General features: G+C 50.1%; 1 protein-coding gene across 1 annotated transcript in view; it reads left to right on the forward strand.

Moving 5' to 3' along the window:
- IL17REL (interleukin 17 receptor E like) overlaps window positions 1-17,480 on the forward strand; it is a 43,664-nt gene extending 26,184 nt beyond the window's left edge. Inside the window, exons 7-17 of the mRNA XM_074227237.1 lie at window positions 853-992; window positions 1,385-1,456; window positions 2,313-2,367; window positions 2,807-2,970; window positions 5,043-5,087; window positions 7,714-7,771; window positions 8,727-8,872; window positions 9,478-9,549; window positions 13,017-13,074; window positions 16,405-16,462; window positions 16,658-17,480. Of these exons, the coding sequence (XP_074083338.1) occupies window positions 853-992; window positions 1,385-1,456; window positions 2,313-2,367; window positions 2,807-2,970; window positions 5,043-5,087; window positions 7,714-7,771; window positions 8,727-8,872; window positions 9,478-9,549; window positions 13,017-13,074; window positions 16,405-16,462; window positions 16,658-16,685 (896 nt within the window). The 3' untranslated portion in view covers window positions 16,686-17,480. The remainder of the gene's footprint in view (window positions 1-852; window positions 993-1,384; window positions 1,457-2,312; window positions 2,368-2,806; window positions 2,971-5,042; window positions 5,088-7,713; window positions 7,772-8,726; window positions 8,873-9,477; window positions 9,550-13,016; window positions 13,075-16,404; window positions 16,463-16,657) is intronic.
- The last annotated feature ends 4,056 nt before the right edge of the window (window positions 17,481-21,536 follow it).

Raw genomic sequence — 21,536 nt, forward strand, 5'->3', positions numbered from 1 at the left:
CCTAGCACAACCTCTACCTTCACCTAGCACCCCTGCAGGGACCTCCTCCCCATCTAGCAGCTCTGGGAAAAATATTCACCGAGTCTCTCATTAGAGGACTTGGGTTCAAATTATGACTGTCTCACTGATTATCCATGTGAACTTTACAACCATCTTGGCCTCAGTTTACTCTACTGTACAATGAGTTTATTCAACTGGGTGCTCTCTCCAGCCCTTTCCAGTTCTATATCCTAGGATTTAGAGCTGACTTCCACACCTTGTTTGGGAAAAGACAAACTTTGCTCCAAGCTGTTGGGTGATTGAAAACATGGAGCATGAGGGGCAGCTAGGTGGCCCAGTGGACACAGCACCAGCCCTGGAGTCAGGAGGACCTGAGTTCAAATCCGGCCTCAGACACTTAATAATGACCTAGCTTTGTGACCTTGGGCAAGTCACTTAACCCCATTGCCTTGCAAAAATAAATGAATTTAAAAAAAAGAAAACGTGGAGCATGGAGAGCATGTGGTGGCTCCATGGCTTCCCCTCAAAAGTCCCCAAGCACCCTTCCTGCCCTGGCCTCTTGTCTTCTTAGAAGCGGGGAGGAGTAGACTGACGGGGAGAGGCCTAGGCTAGTACCCTAGTTAGTCAAGGATAAACTGAGGTTCCCAGAGGGGAGGATCCCAGCGCAGCAGGGATAGGAGGCAGTGAGAGAACCCAGGACTCCTCCCAGCCTCATGTCCTCCTGAGGGTTCAGCTGTGAGCATGGGTAAGGTAGATTCCTTTCAGGGGCCTGGGCTGGGGTCCAACAGGAGTACAGCAGAAGCCCCATTTCGGAGAGGGCAGATCTCCATCCTTACCTTCTGTCTCCACAAGTTGGGAGGCTCAAATACAACATTGATCATGCCCAGAAGGCCATTGAGGTGCATCTGGCAGACGTCCCCAGGGGCCAGCCCTACTATGTCCGGCTCTGTCTCAAGTGGTTTGCCTGTGAAGACTACAGCCCCCCAGTACTGGTGAGTTCCAACTCCATTTGGAGCTACAAGGTAAAGCGAGGTTCTCATCTCAGACAGGGGGACCTTAGGGTGGAGGAGGCGACTCTCAGGTCAAACAGTGGGGGTCTTAGGGCAGAGGAGAGCTCTTAGCTCAGGCACTGGAGGCCCTAGGGCAGAAGGGGAAACTTAACTCACCTTAGCTGGCCTAGAGATGGGGGAACAAAGGCAAGCACCTGAAAGGGGTGCTTGGAGGCTCATGGGAAGACTCAGCATATGCACACATGGGAGAAGCTTCCCCCACATATAGTAGAATTAATCCATAAAGAGGGTGCTTGGCACCCCAAGGGAGAGAGTATCTGGCTTCCCCCACAAAAGACTGGGTGGATTTCAACTCTACCTCCCCTTGGATCCAGGTGAACGCTGAGCAGCCTGGGAAGGCAGTGGTCTTGAAGTATTCCCAGCTTCTGCCGTGTCTGTGTATCGAGGTTGGTGCCCCTTCCCTCCCCACCCCCGAGAGCATGTTGCCTTCCCCTTCTCCCCATCTCCCCACCCCACCCTAAGGTCCCTGATCTGGATCCTGGAATGGGCTCCCTGGGCAATCCAGGACAGTTTCCTCATTTACAAAATAAAGGGATTGGAAGGTTTGAGCCTCCTGAACACATACTATACTCCCTTTCATGGTGTGTGTGGTTGGAAGTGGGGGGAGCAGGGGATTACTTGAGGTGAGAAGAGAGAACCCTGTTTGGGCTCCTTGAGCTGAGCTCCCCATAGACCCAGGCCCCAAAGCCTCCTAGAACTGAGCAATGGCTTGAAGTCACTTAGAGTGACTCTTCTCCCATGATCAGGCCATCTGAGCCAGTTGGCCACTGTCCCTTAGGTCATTGTCCCAGCCTGGTCCCTGAATGTCTCCAGAAGGAGGGGTTTAGGTAGATTCCCTTTGGTTCTATCCTGGCGGAGCCCCTAAGGGGCGAGGCCCATGGCTCTCAAACTGCCTCTATGATCTGTGACTGCTCAGGGTCATTCTATTTGGTAGCATCAGTTCCTTATGGCAAAGTACAGCATCTCGTTCGATCCTCCCAAAGTACATGGTGCAAGTGTTAGCACCATTTTACAGATGAAGAAACTGAGGTCCAGCAAGGACAGTAACTGGCTCATGGTCACCCAAAGAAAATGACTTGCCCTCAGACCTGCCCATTCCAAATCCAGTTTCCCCTCCAGCCTGCCTTTCCTGCATCTGGTGTGAAGTTTCCCTGGGCATTCTTCTCTTAGTTCTCTCAGTCTGCACTTTGGGGGATGGTGGGAGGTGCCTGGAAGCTGAGCTGACAGTGCTTTCCCTGGCAGGGCTGGGCAGCTGTCCCTGATGCGGTGAGACTCCAGATCTGTCCCTTTGAAAATGGCAAGTAAGCGACCGCCTTCAGCAGAGTGGCTCTTCTCTCTGCCCTCCAGCCTCTACCCTTGGGGAATCTGCTCTTTTTCTTCGCCCTCCTCCTGGGAAAGACTTCCCTCAGCCCTAGGTCCCTGGGTCCCAGAGTCCCCTAGGTCCCAGAGTCTGGGGGTCCCCTGGGTCTCAGGATGAACCAGGGGCCAGGGTCATACAGAGCACCAAGATGGATCTTAGAACTGACCCAGGTCACCTGGAGAAGGGTCCCTGGGACTGTGGCTTCATTTGTACCCACCCCTGTCTGCCCAGTTGGGTAGGATTGGCTGAATACTGGGTTGGCTTTTGATATCAAGGGCTGCATAGGGGAAGGGCATCCTGAGCAAGGCTTTGACGGGGAGGGGAGGGGCAAGGGAGTTGTTTCCTCTCTGACCGCTCTCTGTCTCTGTCTGTATAGACACCAGAATCCTGTGGGATGACATCTTCTACAATCCCTTCACCCAATCCCTGAGCTGGGAACCTCCCTGCCCTGTCCAGGCCGAAGTCCACCTTTGTGGGATGTCAAAGATGGGGGATCTGTGTTGGGAGCTGAGTGACACAAGCCGGACAGCTGTAGGCAGTGTAAGAGCAGGGAGCCCATGGCCCCGGGGCCTTCGGGTCTGTAAAAGGCCCAGGGGCTGCTGCCTGGTCTCCATGACTGTGGGTCACGTGCTTAGGTGTCAGGGTGCTCCTGAGACGGAACACCATCTTGGGAAAGTCCACACAAGAATGACTGAGGTCAAGCAAAGAAAATGTCTTAACTTCCTCCTATGTGCCATATACTAGGCCAGATATTGAGGATTCCAGGGCAAGATAGCCCCTCCCTGTGGGGGCCACTCCCCTTGGAAGCAAAGATGATATCTGTGTGTGTGTGTGTGTGTGTGTGTGTATCTGCATGAACATTTGTCTTTATCTATGAATATAAACCAAGCACCAAAGCTCATTGGTTTTTGCAAGGCAATGGGGTTAAGTGGCTTGCCCAAGGCCACGCAGCTAGGTCATTATGAAGTGTCTGAGGAGGGATTTGAACTCAGGTACTCCTGACTCCAGGGCCAGTGCTCGATCCACTCTGCCACCTAGCCGCCCCCACCAAAGGTCATTGGTATGAATTCTCTCAACCCTGGTAGAAAACAATGACCTAGACCTATGTGATGACTTAGGACTGGACGAAGAAGGTTGGAAGAGTCAAGAGAGAAGATAGATAGATAGAGACATAGATAGATAGATAGAGACATAGATAGAGACATAGATAGATAGAGACGTAGATAGATAGATAGAGACGTAGATAGATAGAGACATAGCTAGATAGAGACATAGATAGAGAGACATAGCTAGATAGATAGAGACATAGATAGATAGATAGAGATAGATAGATAGATAGAGACATAGATAGATAGAGACATAGATAGAGACATAGCTAGATAGATAGAGACATAGCTAGATAGAGACATAGATAGATAGATAGAGACGTAGATAGATAGAGACGTAGATAGATAGAGACGTAGATAGATAGAGACGTAGATAGATAGAGACATAGATAGATAGATAGAGACGTAGATAGATAGAGACGTAGATAGATAGAGACGTAGATAGATAGATAGAGACAAGAAGATAGCTAAGTAGATGGACAAATAGATAAGGAGGTCAATAGACAAGTTGACAGAGATATAGACAAGTAAAGAAGTAGGTAAACAAGCAAATAGACAGATGGGTGGGTGGGTGGACAAGTGGGTGGTGGGAGCATGGATGGAGAAATGGAGGGATGGAGGGATGGAGGATGGAGAAATGGAGGGATGGATGGATGGAGAAATGGAGGGATACATGAATGGAAGGAAGGCTGGATGGGCAGACAAGTAGGTAGAGAAGTAGACGGCCATATAAATAAGAAGACAGATAGACACGTAGGCGACTAATCAGATAAGGAGCCACGACACACACACACAGACAAATAGACAAGCAGAGAAGCTGTTAGAAAAGTACCTAGATAGATAGAAACGTGGATACACAGATAAGTAGAAGACTGAACACGGTCGGTTCTTCTGACCCATGTCCTGACCAACCACAACTCCAGAGGACCAATGGGGAAGCATTCATCTAGTGGGGTGGATGTTCCGGATCTGGTTGGAGCCCCAAACAAGCAACCCTTTTCCTAAAATCTTATTCCAATACCCTCAGAGAAAAGTAGTTCTTAAGAGAGTTTTAAAGTCAGCCAGAGAGAACAACAAATAAAACCTCTAGCCAGCAACGGGCTTTCTGGGATATCAGGAGCTCTGCCTCCCCATGCATAGGGCCAGCCCATAGCTTAAACCAGGGTCCCAGGTGTATCAATCCCAGTTGGCCTTGTTTGCTCCTCTTCCCCCATTTTGCTAGTGTCAGGGCTTAACTTGTCCCCCCAAGTCTCCTGGCCCACAACCCTCCCCCTTTCCTGAGCAAGAGGCAATGGACTCAAGATGCAGAATGAGTCACATTTTTGGATAAAGTCAGTGGAGGGTTTTTTTTGCTTGACTTTGCATATCTATTCCAAAGATTTTGTTTTTCTTTTTCAATGTAGGGAAAAGAGAATGGGAGGGAGAGAAAATAAATGCTTTTTAATTGAAAAAAAATGAAACAAATGCCAGTTCCCTGAAAGTCATCCAATGTCTCCTTCCTTGCAGGTGAATTACTTACGAGTGGACCCACAACCAGGGCTTTGCATGAAGGTGAGTTAGTGGTCAACCTCTTATGGCAGCCCACATGTGAATTTGGGGTCGGGGAGGGGGAAACAGGAGTAAAGGGATGGATTTGCTCATGTGACCTGAACCTTTAGGTTCTTCAGCAAATCCTCCTTTCCCAATATGGGTCATACCTCAGGAGGAGCAAAAGACTTTAGAGAAAGACTGTATGTCAGAGAAGACAGAATCAGGGAAGTCCAAAACTCTGCTCAAGGCCCAGGCAATAGGCACATGTCCAAGGTGCCCCAGGGATCTAAGGTTGGAACATCAGCCTCTTGTTCTGACAAATCTGATTGTGATGATGATGGTGATGAATTCCCCATGGCTCCCCCAGGATCCCAAAGGGAGGACCAGAATCTGAACTCAAGTTTCTGAGTCTAAGATGACCCAAATTCACTGCACCACACTGCCTCCCAAACAGATTTTAGACACAGCTAAATATCAAACCTTTGCTTGAAGGGAGGAAAATCTTTGGGTTCCTCTGTGAGGGCATCTAGATCATTCATTTCTTTCTGAGAAAAACAGACAGTAGAAAAGGAAACTGCAAACTACCCCAGTATCTTTGCCAAGAAAACTTCAAATGGGGCCATGAGGAATCAGACATAAACAACAGCACCAAATGATCTAGGAGAAGTAGCCAACACATTGGAGAACAGAAGAGCCAAGAAACATCTTAAAAGCCAGACCAAGGGGCCGAATGGAGAAGAATGGAGTTTTTTAGACCCACTCTACAACTCCATCAAAAGAATTCAGAACACTCAGTAAGGAAGCTCTCTAATAATACAGTGACAACTGCTCTGTGGGGCCCTAAAGTATTACGTGACTTACCCAAGATCAAGTCAATATGCAACCAGAGTCTCTGATCCTGAGACAGACCCTTCATCCACAATGTAGCACTCCCTTTTAAGATGAAATTTAATTGGAATGATTGTAAAGTACTTTGACTGAATTTTTTTTAAATTGGCCTCAGAAATAGTTTGTGGGAGGTGCTGGTTAGTCAACAGTTCACCCCAATTTACTACAGGCCATCAGCCTGGTATGGCAACATGGTCTAGCAAGGTGCCATTTTGGCTTGCATTAAAAGAGGCACAGAGGTTGCTGTCCTTTGGCCTTGTCCAACCACACAATTCCTGGTTCTCCACACCCCAGTTTTGGAAGAATATTGGTTACCCAGAAAGATTCTAGAGAAGAACAGCTAATAAGGTGACAGATCTTGAGATCAATTCTTCTCTGGAATCCTTATCAACCTCATCATTTACTTACCAGACATCTTGACCCGGACACTTAGGAGGCATCTCAGACTCAGTGAATCCAAAAAAGGAACTCATTCTATTTATACTTAAACCCTCCCTCTTCCCAAGGTCCCTATATTTATTGAAGCTCCTTCCATTTTTGCCTGTTTCACTGCCCTCTGCTCCTTCCTCTTTCCTTATGGCCTAATCTTGCCTCAAAGATACCTTTCACATCTGACTCCTCCACTGACACAGCCACTACCTCCTTAGCGCATGTCCTTTTGCCCCTGACCCTTTTCATCGCAACTTTTTTGTTGCTTTTCTCCCTGTTCAAGTTCATCTCTCATGCTGCTGCCAAAGTGATTTTTTCTTTAGCTCTGACTGGGTGAATTCCCTCCTCAACAAACTTCCATACCTTCCTCTTGCCATAGGATAAAGTATAAACTCTTCTTCGCTTGGTTTTTAAAGCTCGGCCTTGCTCCAACTTCATTGGCTGCTATTGTCCCATCTTTCATTCTAGGATCTAGCCAAGCTGGCCTCTCTGTAGCTCATATAACCCTACTTTCATGCCTTTGCGCTGGCGGTTCCCCATGCCTGTAATGCCATCCCTCCTCTCTTCCTCCCCAGAGAATATCATCCCACCATGCTTCCACTCTCTTTTTTAAGTCTTTCCTGAGCCAACTGCTACTTTGTACTGAACTACACATGCAAACTACCTTGTATGTTTTTGCAGCCACCTTGCTGTCGTTGTCTCCCAGTACCCAGGAGAAGTCTTTCTGAGTAGGGATTGTTGGCTTCTCCGTCCTTGTAACCCCAGTGCTTAGCATACAGAAGGTGCATAATACTTGCTGATCACTTACAGAACCATTCCATGCTCTCGTCCTTCTCCATCATTAACTGACCCGTACAAACGTTTTCAAATTGGACGTCGGTCTGTGAGCTTCTGTCGCATTCATGTGGCTTTCTGGATGATTCTTTGTTTTCCTCTTCAGTGGAACGGTTGCTGCATTTTTGAGAGTTTCCCATCCTTCCTTAGTTCACCTCCCCTTGGAATCCCCTTTGAAGTTCACTTTAGTTAGAGTGGCACAGACAGAGTGGCTCAAGTCACGTATCCTGGCTCGCTCTCTAGGTGCTCTTACTCACCATTCTCCTCTGATCCTAGATGGTCTTGCTTCCTCTGTGAGCCTCAGTTTCCTCCTGTGTACAATGAAGGGGCTAGGCCAGAAGACCACTGCAGTCCTACCCGCTTTGTCTGTGGAGACTTCCATTCTGATCCGTTAGCAGGGGCCAGATCTTGTCACTGAGAGGGCTTTGTGGAACAGGGCTTGACTTCCCTCATAGGGGCTGATCTCTCTCTCTCTCTCTCTCTCTCTCTCCCCCAGTTCACAACGTTGCAAGGCTCTTGGGTGAGATGTCCCTTTGCTGATGGAAACTTCCCAGGTAATTTCCCCTTATTGGATTCCCAGCCTTGTGGGGGGGGGGGTCATGAAGGGAAGCAGAGGGATGGACCACCAGCTCCAGGAGGGGTCTGTGCCCCACTGAGAAACCCTCTTCTCACTTTGTGTCTTCTGACTTTGTTTCCACACTGACAAAAAGTATTAGAGTCTCATTTTCGAGGTTTAGGGATTCATTCACTCAATGAACATTTTTAAAAAATATTTTATTTGTTTTGAATTTTACGATTTTCTCCCTAATCTTGCTTCCTTCCTCCCACCCCTCCCACAGAAAGCAGTCTGTTAGTCTTGACATTGTTTCCATGCTCCAATGAACATCTGTTAAGTGAGAGGCCATGCAGAACCAAAATTGGGCTGGGCCTTCTGGTGAGAAATAAATTTAGACCAAGTCAGCTCAGTCTTGTAAGGTGGGACTGCCTTCCCTGCCTAGGATCTTGTTTTTACTGGGTATTTGGTGCACCCATGGGATTTCTCAGTAGAGTGCAAGCTCCTTGAGGGCAGGACATTGGTTGGTCACAGTTCCTAACACAGTACTACCACCCATTGAGTGATTCAGAAATCTTTGTTGGTTCATGAAACACGAGTGTCCATCACTGTAGTGCCTATCATTATGTAATCACTGTGAAGGGCAGAGTGGTAGGCCACCCTGCCAACAAATAAAGTCGGGGAAGTCTTCCTGGAGGAAGTGGCTTTGGGACTAATTCCAAGGAGAAGGAAGGATCTAGTAAGCAGAGAGGACTAGGGTTGGCACTGCCATCATCAGGGAAAAAGGAAGGAGTGATGTTCTCATCTCAGATTTCATGCATGGGGAGAGGGCCAGAGCTAGGAAAGAAGTGTCCAGGGCTCCATGCCAGAAGTGGGCAGAGGAGGCCAAGCTCAAAGAAGGTAGGGAGCCACCTTCTGTGACCCTTCTATGGGGACCATACTGGGCTCCTTTTCAGGCTGGGAGATGGTGGTTCATCAGGAACAGGGCAAGATCCTCGCCTCCTTCATCTCGAGAAGCCCTGCCCACTTCCAGGTGCAGCTATGCAACCGGACCTCACCTTTCCATTGCCATGTGCTTGAGAGCATCTCTGTGGGATCCCAGGTGAGTTCAGACCCAAGGATAGAACCCTGGATACACACTGTCACCTTTAAACATACACACACACCCAACAGTGGTCCTCACTTCTTCTAGACTCTAGAAGCCCTCCAAGACTCTCTGCCTACAAGAAGCCTTCCCTGATTGCTCTGATCCAGGAGTTCGATAATGTCAGGCACAGGCCAGAGGACCAACATGCTGGAGTCTGGAGAGGTTAAGACAGACCTCTGGCCTTGCTGGCACCAGGGCCAAGCCCTAGACCTTTCCTGAGTGTCTGCCCTAAGTCAATCAGGGGATATTTCTTTATGGAGCTACATCTGAGGAGGAGAGCCCATACATGCGTGTGGAGCTGCCCATGGGTAGAGAGGGGTGTGCCATGACTCTCCTCTATGTGAGTGAGTTGGCGACACAAGCTGGGTCCTGTTCCAATCATGGAGCTGCTGATCAGGGAAGAAGTTGGTCATCCCCTGAGGCAGCTGGGAGCTGACAGCTTGGGGATTGATGGAGGAGGAGAGGAGAGGCTAATGTTTCCCTGGGACCTTGGGGGAGGGACTTGGGTAGACTGGCTTGCTACATGTGAGTGGGTTGTTTTTGGTTTTTTTTTGGCCCAGGGAGATGCAGATGCCATAGGCCATGTTGACATCCCTGAGGAGGAGGCCTGTTCCCCAGATATCTGTATCCAGGTAGGTCCCTATTTCTTCCTAAGGTTGAGATAAGGCAGACCCTGAGCTCAGGAATAGGCTTCACAGGCTGCTATTATTGGGAAGGCCTGCCCAGTCTCTGGCAGATCCAGCTGGAATCAAGGGAGACTCCAGGCGGTAAAGGCCATTCTTTCATTCATTCATTCATTCCTAACATTGTTTAAGTGCCTTCTGTTTGCAAAGCCCAGAGCTGGAGCCTGGGAGAGACACAAGGTTTAGCAACTCATGATGTTCAGTCTCTGGTTGGAGGCCAAGACACAAGCATGGATAGATGGCTCTGGAACGTGTCGCTAGATGAGTTGGCTAAAATAGAGGAAGGTTGTAGGTGGCAGAACCAGATGTAATCTGAGGTGTGAGCTGCCACAGCAAAGATGGCAAGAGGCAAGGGCTGAGGCTCCCCCTCCAACCATGCCAGCTGGGCTTGGGACACCCAAAGCTGGCCAATCTCTCCTCTGCTCTCCAAATGAGATGATGGGCTATGATTCACTAGGGCTCAGGCTCAAGAAATGACTCTTCCCTGGTCACTCTGGAGGGGGAGGGTAAATCCAACTTTAGTCATCGTTGCTCACCCCCTCTTGGTTATATAAAAAAACACATAAAGAGAAAGTGGCAAGAAAGCTTTCATCCAAGCAAAGAGTAATTAGAAAAGTTACTGAAATGAGATCCCAAAGAATACACAAGGATGAATGAGCTCTTCAGTTGAGAGAAGTGAGACCTCAGGAGAGGGGTGGGGGCAGGGAAGGGGATGGGGGAGGGGAGGGAGAGGGAGAGGAGAGGAGAGGAGAGGAGAGGAGAGGCGAGGAGAGGCGAGGCGCGAGGAGAGGCGAGGAGAGGAGAGGAGAGGAGAGGAGAGGAGAGGAGAGGAGAGGAGAGGAGAGGAGAGGAGAGGAGAGGAGAGGAGAGGAGAGGAGAGGAGAAGGAGAGGAGAGGAGAGGAGAGGAGAGGAGAGGAGAGGAGGAGAGGGAAAGTCACACAGAGACACGGAGAGAAAAACAGGAAGAGAGAATGAGAACAAGAGAATGAGAGAACCCTTTCAGCCAGACAAGAACCATTCTATCAGTCTCTAGAATTTCAGCAAGTTCAGAGAGATGAGGCCAATATTATGTCATTCTAAATTCTCTCTCTCTCTCTCTCTCTCTCTCTCTCTCTCTCTCTCTCTTTCCTGTCTGCAGACTGTTCTCGCTCTCCTCTCCTCTCCTCCCCTGGGAGCCTGGGTCAGGACATTCATTAAATGCTACAGTCATAGCCAAGCTCAAAGTGCAATGGGATCTATAGTCTATGCAAAGGGGCTAGCACAGTTTAGGGAGTGTTTGGGGATAGAGATGTCCATTAGAGTGTGTGAAAGTCTGTGACTTGAGGGAGAGGCTGGAAAGGGAGAGCGAAGGCTGAGCCAGGAGGGCTGTCAGCACCAAGGAGAGGAGTTGGACCTTGGCTCCGGAGTTAATGGGGAGCTCCTGGAGATCTTTGAGTTGAGGACAGCTTGCTCTCGGTTTTCTGTCAGTGTGGAGGACAGAAGAAGGAAGGGAAGAGGAGAGATGGGGAGGGAGGGGGGAGACCTAACAGGAAGCAGTTGTGAGAGATCAGGGGAGGTAACTAGGGCCTGGGAGCCATGGAGGAGGGCCTATATTGGATGACTGCTATGTGCCAGCACTGTGATAAGCTTTACAATGTACAATTATTCTCCCATGAGCTTTACGACAAGCCTGTGAGGCAGGCACTCTAATTAGCCCTGTTTTGCAGTCCAAGAAACGGAGGCAGACAGAAGTTAAATGACTTGCCCAAAAGATGTCACCAGAAGAGGGGTCTATAAAGTTCTCTAACAGGAACTTTAGGAGGTGGGATGTGAACATGGGGGAGATTTCCAAACGCAGACAGCTATTCATCCAGTCACTTGGTCCCCCTTGGAGTCTAGCCCTCTTCTTTAGGCTGCTTTGAACCAACCCTTTGCTCCTGGATGGGGTGGAATAGAAATCCATCTCAGGGAGTCACCTTGAAAGTCACTGGGGGCCACAGGCCAAAGGGCCTCCCAAGGGCTACTCTGAAGGCAGAAGAGAGTGACAGGAGGTATAGAGAATAAGTATCCAGCAGAGGGGGTCTCTTTTTAGCCTACATCATTCTACTAGGGGTCCAGCAGGGACCATTTCTGACCTAGCAAGGGGTCTAGAAGCTTTCCTGCCCTCCCTTTGGACTTAATATATCAGGAAATGATGTGTTCCACCTCTCTGTACTGTTCCTTAGCTTCCACCAGCCCAGAAAGAGTATTCCCTCCTCTGCTCTGACCCTTCCATTGGCACAGAATGGGTTCCTGCCTTGTGACATCTCATATGACATCTCCAGGGACTGCTAGGGGAAGGAAAAGAAGGCAGTGGATGCCAGAGCCAGGACCCAAAACAATTCTTATGCCAATATTTGGGACAATTGATGAACCAACAAGCTGGATCTCACAAAATAGGACTTAATTCAACCAACATTTATTAAGAGATCAATGTAAAGAAGCCCTTTTGGGTTCAAAAAGTCGTTTGTCTTAACCAAGACTGGGGAAGAAGGAGTTAGAGAGTGATCTGAAGCCAAAAAATCTGGGCCCACTTTATGATACAGCAGACCCCCAAACCCAAGGCAAACTTAGGCTACATTAAAGGCGGCTCTGTGTCCAGGACTATTGAGGCACAGTGAAAACAGCTGACTCTGGAATCAGAGGTCCTGAGTATAAATCTTGACTGCCGTCTTTGACCCCAATCACTTGATTCACCTGAACCCCAGACTCCTCATGGGTAAAACTAGGAGGGTTGAGCTTAGTCTTCCTTCCACTTGAGACTCCCTGATCTTCTAGGGAGGTGATCCTGTCAGACCCATGAGCCATCTTGGGCTCTCTTCTGGGCACCACATGTGAAGAAAGGACTGACAAGCTTCAGGGAAATCCCGAGAACAGTGGTTAGATGATCATAAGTTTCAAGTCACTTGCAAAGGGCAGGCTGCAGTGAAGGAGTGATATCTACTTTTAAATCCCCAAAGGGTCTTCTTGAAGAAGTGGGATTAACTTTGTTCTGCCCCCAAAGGGAAGAATTGGAAGCAAAATGTAACCCTTGAGAGCTATCCTAAAAAGGGGATGGTGGGGGACCCACTCTGGAGGCATCTTCTGGTGGAGGACCAACCACTTGTCAGGGATATCAGACGGTCATTGAGTAGGGGGAAAACACTATTCCTGAAGTCAAGAAAGACCCAAATTTAAATCTTTATCCTTTACTAATGTGTCCATCTGGACAAGTCATTTACCCTCTGAGTTTCAGTTTTCTCCTGTAAAATGGGGACATTCACCAAATCTGGAAACCTTCCTTCACTGCATTGTTCTGAGGACTGAAGGAGATAATGTGGCCAGGAAAGTCTTGAAATAATTTGCTGCTATTGAACTTTTGAACAGAAGAATAATCATCTCCATTGGGTCTCTACAGGGCTGGAGGACAGATGTGGATTACTCGGTTCCTGAACAAATGTGTGACTTCAGATGCAGTGAGTGGGGATGTGGGACTGTTGGGCAAACATCCCTCACCCCAGACTTCCCCAAGGGAGCCCCCAACTGAGTGGGTGACATGGCTCTGTCCTTGTGGATCCCCTCCCATTCTGAGATGGAGACAGCTCTGTCCCCAAGGAACCCCTTCTCTTTGGGGAAGCCCAGCCTAGCCCCCAGGAAGTCTCCTGTCTATGGGGGAGCTCTAGCTGGGAAGGGGAGAAACAGAGGAAATCAGAGCTTCTGAGCACCTGCTCTGAAGACATCTGGAAAGGAATCTACATTCTCAGGGCCTGACGTCTTTGTTCTGAAAGCCTTGACACCCATCTCAGGAAACACCCATCTCTAGGCCAGGATGTCTGAGAGTGGGCAGCAGAGGAGCTGATCGGGGACTGGAAGAGGATTGGGCCTGGACTCTAGTCTCAGAAAGACAGGCCTTGGATATGGGGCAGCCCTGGGGGCATCTTAACCTGGGTTCCCAGAGACTAAGGCCGATAATGGAGTCCTGGGAATCCCTGGGCTTGACCATTGTAGATTTTATCTTGTACCGTGTGAGGTAATAGCCAGTGCTCTGGGCAGGACCTAGGAGGGGCTTGGGAAGGACCGGGAACATGCTCTCTCCTCCCACCTGATCTCTTCCCCATCTTTCCTGAAACCTCCTCCTCCCTCTGCCTTCCACAACACAGAGGTTTCTCTTCCCCAGGGAAGGCTAGGACTCCCAGGGGTGCAGAGTGGGGACCTGGCCTTCATTGTCAAAGCGGCTGGGCCAGAGCTAGAAGCCTCAGTTGGGATGGGAAGTAGGGTAAAAGACCTGGTGCCCTTCAGCTTGAAAGTAGGAGTGGGGAGAGGAAGCAGACACCTTTGGGGCCCTGGAGGTCAGAGGACCCAAGAGGCAATCCTGCCTCTGCCATTTGTTTCCGGGTGATTGCCTGCAAGTCTTTGAGCCTTGGCTTCTCTATTTGTATAATGAGGGGATTGACCTCCAAGCTCTCCTCACTGCCTTATGCTCTACAGGCAGTACCTGGGCATCCCATTCCCTGGGTACTGGAGAGGATGGAGAGGGCACCTGGGGCTTTGGACGTCTAGCCCAAGAGGCAGGAGCCCTAGGTTGGAGTCCTTTGCCCTCTTCATTCACCTCCATGTTGCTTCCAACAACAGGCTAGCCGCTGCCTGAGCAGGCTGGAGGTGGATCAGGGAGGAGCAGATGGCTAGGATGTCTGACATCTGGGGATGGGGTGGGGCTGGCACCCCTCCAGAGCAGGAGGCCCCTTTGGGACCATCTCCCTTGCACCAGGCTCAGAGCTCACCCTCATGACATGCTCCAGCCCAGCCCCTCCCAGCCCAACCCTGGGGAGCCGTGGCAGGCTTTCAAACCTGTAGTGGAAGGGGGAGAAGTGCAGCGAAGGTCTACATGCTCCTTTCCTTGATGGTGCCGGAGGGAGGGGAGCTGGCTAGGAAGATGAGGAGGCAATGAAGGGGCAGGCCTGTGATCCATTTGCTCGGGGGCTGGACTAGGTGACCCCAATTCTCCCCTAAAGGCCATTCTGGATCTTTGCCCTTGGCCATTCATTCCAGCCCCATGCAGTCCATTTGTTGGGTAAATTTCCCACCCCACCCTGACCATGGACTGTGTCCACCTGTGACCTCAGGGCCTGGTGAGACCATTCATCTTCCTTGATTCTTAGCCATCCTTCTTACTAGGAGCCTCTTGGGTTCTGTGGGGCCCAAAAGTCCGATGTTGGCAATCCCCAAAGATCAATCAAGCATAAATTCAAGTTGTGGTGAGATGCCGAGCTCTGGGGTTACAAGGAGAGACAAAAGACCGTCCTGTCTTCAAGGAGCTCTGTCTCACTTAGGGCAGGGGCCCAACACGCTTTTTTTTCAATAATCTCAAAGCCAAGGCAGTGGGAGCCAGATCGGGTGAGTCCCAGAGGACTCTGCAGCCTCCCCAGGGCTCCACTCCATCCCGAGCAGGCCTCCTCTGGCACAGAGCCCCGGCCCTTTGGGCATCTGGAATTGATCGCTTCTAGGGGCGGCCTGTCAAGAATGGCCCCAGATTTCACAATGAGTTTTTGATTTGAAGCCCTGGGGTGGGGGTGGGGGTGGGGGCAACTTCAGGCCTCTCTGTTTCCAGAATCCTTTTTCTTAGAAACTGGGAACAACAAGGACACTTGGGCTTATGGATTGGAACCATGTTGAGTGATGACAGATCATGAATCTCAGCCGTGACTTTGAGAGGCTCTGGGACCCTGGGTCCAGGCTGAGGCCTCTCCAGCCTCAGTCTTCCAAGTACCTGCTCTCAGCTCCTTCTCTTGAGCCTAAAACTCCCCAGGCACCAAGGCCTTGCAGGAGTCGATCCCCAGACTCCCTCTGGATTCTCAACGTCTCACCTAAGACATGGTGTCCAGGATTGATCAGAATATTTCAAAGGCATTCTGACTAGGGCAAAGGGTAGCAGAGACATCAACTTCCTCTCCTCCCAATCCCTCCCTTTTCTGAACCCTCTTTATCTCTCCCTGTAGTCCACGAGCCTCAACTCACTGCTATTGCAATTAATATGTGTTATGCCTGGAGTCCACTAAGACCCTCAGATCTTATCTATTTCTTTCCTATCTCTTAGGGATGCCCACACATTACATCCATCCATCATACCCACACACAGAGGAAATGTCTTGGGGGGGGGGGGCAAAGGAGCTCTCACTGAATGTGTATTCCAGCTGGTCCATATTAGGACTGCCTTTGCCTGCAGAGGTGTGAGGATAATGGAAAGAATTCTGGTCTCCAAGTCAGGAGCCTTGGATCTGATTTCCTTGGCAGTGCCTTTGAGGCAGTGAGCTTCCCTGGGGCTAGGACCAAAGCCCTTTGGAAAATGCTGCTTGCTGCAGAGACAGAATCAGCTGCTGTTGTGAGCTCATCCCAGCTGGGCAATAAGAAGTCACCTCAAATATTGTCAATGGTGCCCAGGTCCTGCCTGCCCGCAGGGAGTTAGTTGCCTGTCTGGGTGTGCTGGGGAAGGGACAAAAAGAGGAGATGCTCCCCAAGACTTTCCTGTCCCTAGAGAGCTCCCAGTGTGGGGGGTACAGGAGAGGAGCAGCCCCCCAGGTCCTGCCCTCAGGAAGTTCCCTGTTTTGGGGGGTGCAGGAAGCAGCCCCTAGGTCCTACAACACCCTAGGTCCCACCCTCAGGTGGAAGAGGAGACACACAGAGAACATTAATGGGACAGACAGGATGTGAGCCAGGTCTGGGCTGGGGGGCTCTGCCTCTGAGGGTTGGGGATCTTCTTCCCCAAATTGCTGGCCTGGCCTTGAGCTGAACTCTCTCTCCTCTCCCAGACAGGTCCCATAGGAAGAATCACCAAAGGCCGAATGATTCTCTTATCACCATCCACAAGTAGGTGCCCAGGGACTGGCTTCTGTTAAGGGGGCAAAGTTGGGGAGATCTAAGAATGTCTTGGGCCAAGCCAGGTCAGCCGGGGTGGGGGTGGAGGGGTCCCCGGCCTCCCTAGATCTGACTTCAGGAAGGTGGGGGCTCAAGGCTTGGCTCAGGCAGTCTGTTCATTGGCATCATCTTCAACCATGTCCCCAGGTGGGAAAGACGAGCTGCATCTCCCTGAGGATGGAGTCCAGAGCTGAAGCTGGAACCCAGGGCCACCTCCTTTGCCACCTCCTGGCCTCTTCTGGTTGCCACAGAACCTCCTAGCCTCCCTCGCCTTCTCCCAAGAACTCCTGCCAAGCTGGATAGTTGCCATAGATCATGGGCAGCCAGTACTGGCTGTAGGCCAGGCTTGGGCTGGCTCCCCACTGGGACAGTGACCTGGAGGCCCCGAAGGCCTATGGCATGGGGCTCTCTGGGACTTGGTGTTGACCTGATTTAACTGAGGGACTGAACAGGCTCTCCCAGTGTTCTCCATTTCTTCTTGGCCTGTTCCCCTACCGGTCTACTTTCCCTTAGCCTCTCTTTCCCTCAGCTCTGAGTCCTGATGCCCCGGGGCCTCCATGGCAGGAGCTCTTTGAACATGCTTGCCACATTCTCTCTGCCTCTGCCCTTGGCACCTCCACCCCAAAACTGTAACCCATGGCTCAGTGGGGGGGAGGCAATGTTGCCTACCTGTACTAGAGGAGCCTTCCCCCAACTCCAGAAATTGGTTCTGGGCTGTTGCTCAGACCCCTAGCACATCTGGGTGCACATGGGCTTGACTCCTAAACCTGGGGTCCTGTGGGCAGCCTGGGCCCTTGACAGCCTTTTGCCCTGGAGTCTCTCCTGGAGCCTCTCCGAGCCTTTGGGTGGGGCCTTCTGGCAGGAGTCCAGCTGTCTGACCATCCAATCAAGTGGAGGCTCCTGGGGGGCAGGGGCTGTGTCATTTGGGGCATCTACTGCCTGCCTGGCACATTAGGAAGAAATTAATAAACACCTGCTGAATTGAGTTGAGTTGGTTAGGGATGGGGGCGGTGCTGACATGGGAATCCCCGATAACTGCCTCTTCCCGTCCTCTAGGGATCCCATCCCCTGCCTTTTCTTCAGCCTGCCCAGTTGCAGGCGGCTCTGACTCAGGGTCCTCCTGTGTTGTATCCTGCCCAGGGTGAGAGCATCTTCCTCTTACTTCTCAGGGCTCCCCACTCAGAATTCATCAAGTGCTCATTTCTGAGCCTGGCATTCAGGGCTCTTTCTATCATGACTATATCCTAGCTACACCCCCACCCCGACCCCAAGCCAGGCCAGTTTCCTGGCCATCTCCTGCCCCAGACCGGGTTCTGCCCTTTTGCCTTCTGCATAATATGACTGGTGCTGGGCTCCTCACCTTCTGGGCTAATCCCACTACACATCATTAGAGGATTGCTCTTCCCATTGAGTCTCTGCCCTCCTGCACCTTCCCTCCCTACCCCACCCCCCGATTTTGAGCTTCGACCTGGAGGAACCAAAATGATGAGCCTAAACCTCCTTCTGGGGACTCTAGAACTTTCCAGAGGGCTAGGTCCTCAGTATAGAGTAGATGGACCTGGGAAGGGCTCCCAAGGAGAGAAGGGGCCGAGTCTTGGAGAGCCGAACCAGGCAATGGCTGGGAGGGAGCTGCCCAGAGGCAGCTTTGGGCTCAAGGCAAGAGTCATCACGGCCTCCTGGGCTCCCACTGGGCACAAGAGCTGGCCATCAACTGTCCACACACATGCACTGTCTAATGTCTAGCCCTCATTTTCTTTCTTTTTTTCTTTTTTTTTGCAAGGCAATGGGATTAAGAGACTTGCCCAAGGTCACACAGCTAGGTCATTATTAAGTGTCTGAGGCCAGATTTGAACTCAGGAGCTCCTGACTCCAGGGCCGGCTCTCTATCCATTTCTCCACCTAGCTGTCCCTTGTCCTTCATTTTCGAAGAAGATCATGACATCAGGGAGATGATACCATGCCGAGCGCATGAATTGGATTTGAGTGAGGGGGGTTGTGCTAAGTCACTATCCTCACTCTCTCTTCCAGAGCCATCTGGGTCCAGTGGCCAGATATGAATAAGAATGACTGGAGATGGCCCTGGATATGAGGCAGTGAGGGTGAAGTGACTTGCCCAAGGTCACACAGCTAGTATGCATCAGAGACTGGATTCAAACTTCCATCCTCCTGATTCCAAGGCCTGTGCTCTATCCACTTTCCCATCTAGCTTTTCCTATCTGTAAGGAAAAGGGGGGATTTTGCAAAGGCTTGCCAGGAATCCTGAGGGTGCAAAGGAAAAATCTCAAGTCTAGGAGTCCCAAACCTGGGTTTGCAGCCTGCTTCTCCTATTGATGATAATGAGCGAGTTTTTTTTTCTCTCTGGGCTTCAGTTTTTTCCTTGGTAAAATGAGCCATTCAGGACAGGATGAGGTCTCTTTCATCTCCAGGACTCAGGCAACAAGCTTGCATGGTCCCCACCATGATCTCATCCAGCCAGTTGCCCCTTTCCCCAGCCCCCCATGCAAGGCTTGGCTGCCCATCCTGGGTCCTGGACTTCCCATCCCCTGAAGCCAACAATAAGCTAACCAAGTGATCCCAGATACCTGTTTGGGGCTGAACCTTCATCAAGTACTCTCTTGATCACCAGAAGTAGCCTCTGGCTCTGGACTTTCCCTCTCTTGGATCTAGGAGGAATATTTAGGAAATGGGATAAGCAAATGACTTATCCAGGTTCACCAGCCACTAGCCAGTGACAAAGTCCATAACATACACACACACACACACACACACACACACACACACACACACACACACACACACACTGGACTAAGTCTTTAAGAAAGGACCAAAACTCAACATAATAGACCCAGTTAGTGACCCAGGAAGTGGCTTATAGAACAAGACAAAAATCAACACTGATCAGTGACTTAATAATGGGATATTTAATAGAGAGTACTTGGAGATTTACAAAATGCTTTTCAGATATTATCTTATGTGACCTCACAACTACCCTAGATGAGAAAATGGGCTGAGAGGAATTAAGTGACCTGCCCAGGGTCTCATAGCTTGTAGGAATTTGAAGACAGGATTTGAACTCAGGTCTTCCCAACTCTGGTGCCACCCAGTGCTTAGGATGTCCAAGCTCATTGACACCATGGGAAGGAACATATTTGACAAAGGGGACCATGTGCGCATTCCCAAGGTGAAAGAATGAGACCTTAAAGACATTAGCAGCTCAGAAAGGTCACCAGCATCATTCACCTCCAAATGCTTGTCCCACGGAGATGAGAAAGACACCAGTTATAGTATTGCCAGTCTCCATGGTTTTCCTGGAGCAGAAATGGGCCGAGGAGGAAGATGAACCAGAAGGACTGGCATAAAATGATCACAGTAGCATCAGATTGGCACAGGGTCGAGTATAAGGCAGATAGACACTCAATAAATATTGGTTGATTGCTAGCCAGTGGGCATAGGGCTGTGAGAGATGAGTGATGAGGAGGATGGAGGAGAAGCTGAGAAACCATCCCATCATCCACTACTCCAGGGGTGTTTACCAGGCCTACCAAACCAATGCCACACCCAGAAAGAACATGAATGGGCCCATGAGCAAATGAAAGCAAAAGGCAAGTTTTAGCCCCAAGTTCATGCCTTCCTTGATAGCTACAGAACTGGAGATGGGTTTGAGCATGGAGATGGGGGACAAATGGGTGCGATGAGAGATGCCATCTTTATTTCTGCTAACCTTTAGCTTTCTTTGGGCTTTACTTTATGTATTTAAAAACACAATTCTTAGAAAACTTGGCCCATAGGTGTCCTCAGACTGACTGCCAGAGGAGCCCAAGACCCAAGAAAAGTTGACAACTCCCAGACTAAACTGGTTGGCTGGCAGCAGGAAGGATGAGAATATTAGAACTGCAAGGAGGTTGGGGAAGGCAACCTGAGTGTCAGAGGCTCCCTCTGGTCACTACTGGACAGTACTCAAGGATAGTTTCATATGTCTCCTCTGGCCAGTCTCTCTCTCTCTCTCTCTCTCTCTCTCTCTCTCTCTCTCTCTCTCTGTCTCTGTCTCTGTCTATCTTTCTCTCTCATTCCCTCTTTATCTCTTTCTCCATCTCTCTTTCTCTGTGTCTCCCTCCTCTGTCTCCATGTCTCTGTCTCTCACTCTCTCTCTCCTCTCTGTCTCTCTCCATATCTCGACCCCATACATGCATCATACAATAATCAATATTTAGATAGCACCCACTATTTTCCAGGCAATATGACAGATACTTGACAATGATTTCATTTGATTCTCACGACAGCCCATGTTGAAGAGGAAACTGAAGCAAAGGTGACTTGCCTAGGGTCCCACAGCTAGTAAGTTGTGTATAAAAGCTTCCCTTGATGGACCAGCCATGGCCCTTCCATAAATATTTGATATCCTGCTTTTGCAATAGTCATTATCTGTAAAAAAAAAAAAAAAAACTAAGCTAAAAAAGAATGTGGGGAAAACCAAAGTTGACCTTTTTCAGTGAGTCGGAATGGAAAAATCTCGTCCTTCGATTATGTTGTTACCAGAGGCCAGCTAGCAAAAGCTTGCTGATGTTTAGAATAAGGTTATTGAAAAGAGAAAACAAATACCTCAGTTCTCAACTCCTCAGCGGAAAGCATTTGTGACTGCTGGTCAGTGAGTACTTGGGGAGATTGTGCTCCACACAGAGGCAGGCGGGTCATGGCCCCTCAGGTTCACTCCATCTCTCCATCCCTCCCTCTCCCCCACTTTTGTCCCTCTTTACCTCTCTTCCTCTCTCCCTCTCTCTCCTTCCTTCTCCCCCTCCTTTCCTGCCTCTCTCCCTCCCTCCTTCCCTTCTCTCTCCTCTCTCCCTCCCTTCATCCCTCCCTCCATCCCTTCCTTCCCTCTCGCCCTCCCTCCCTCCTGAGGCAGCTCTCCATAGTCTCCTCTGGTCAGCCATCTCTTCCCCAGCCCTTCAGACAGACTCTTAGAAACAGCTCTCCTGTCCTTCCAGCTTTCTCTTCTCCAGGCTGAACACTTCCAAGTTCTCCAGAT

The sequence above is a fragment of the Macrotis lagotis genome, chromosome 2 (genome assembly GCF_037893015.1).
Source record: "Macrotis lagotis isolate mMagLag1 chromosome 2, bilby.v1.9.chrom.fasta, whole genome shotgun sequence".
NCBI lineage: Eukaryota > Metazoa > Chordata > Mammalia > Peramelemorphia > Peramelidae > Macrotis > Macrotis lagotis.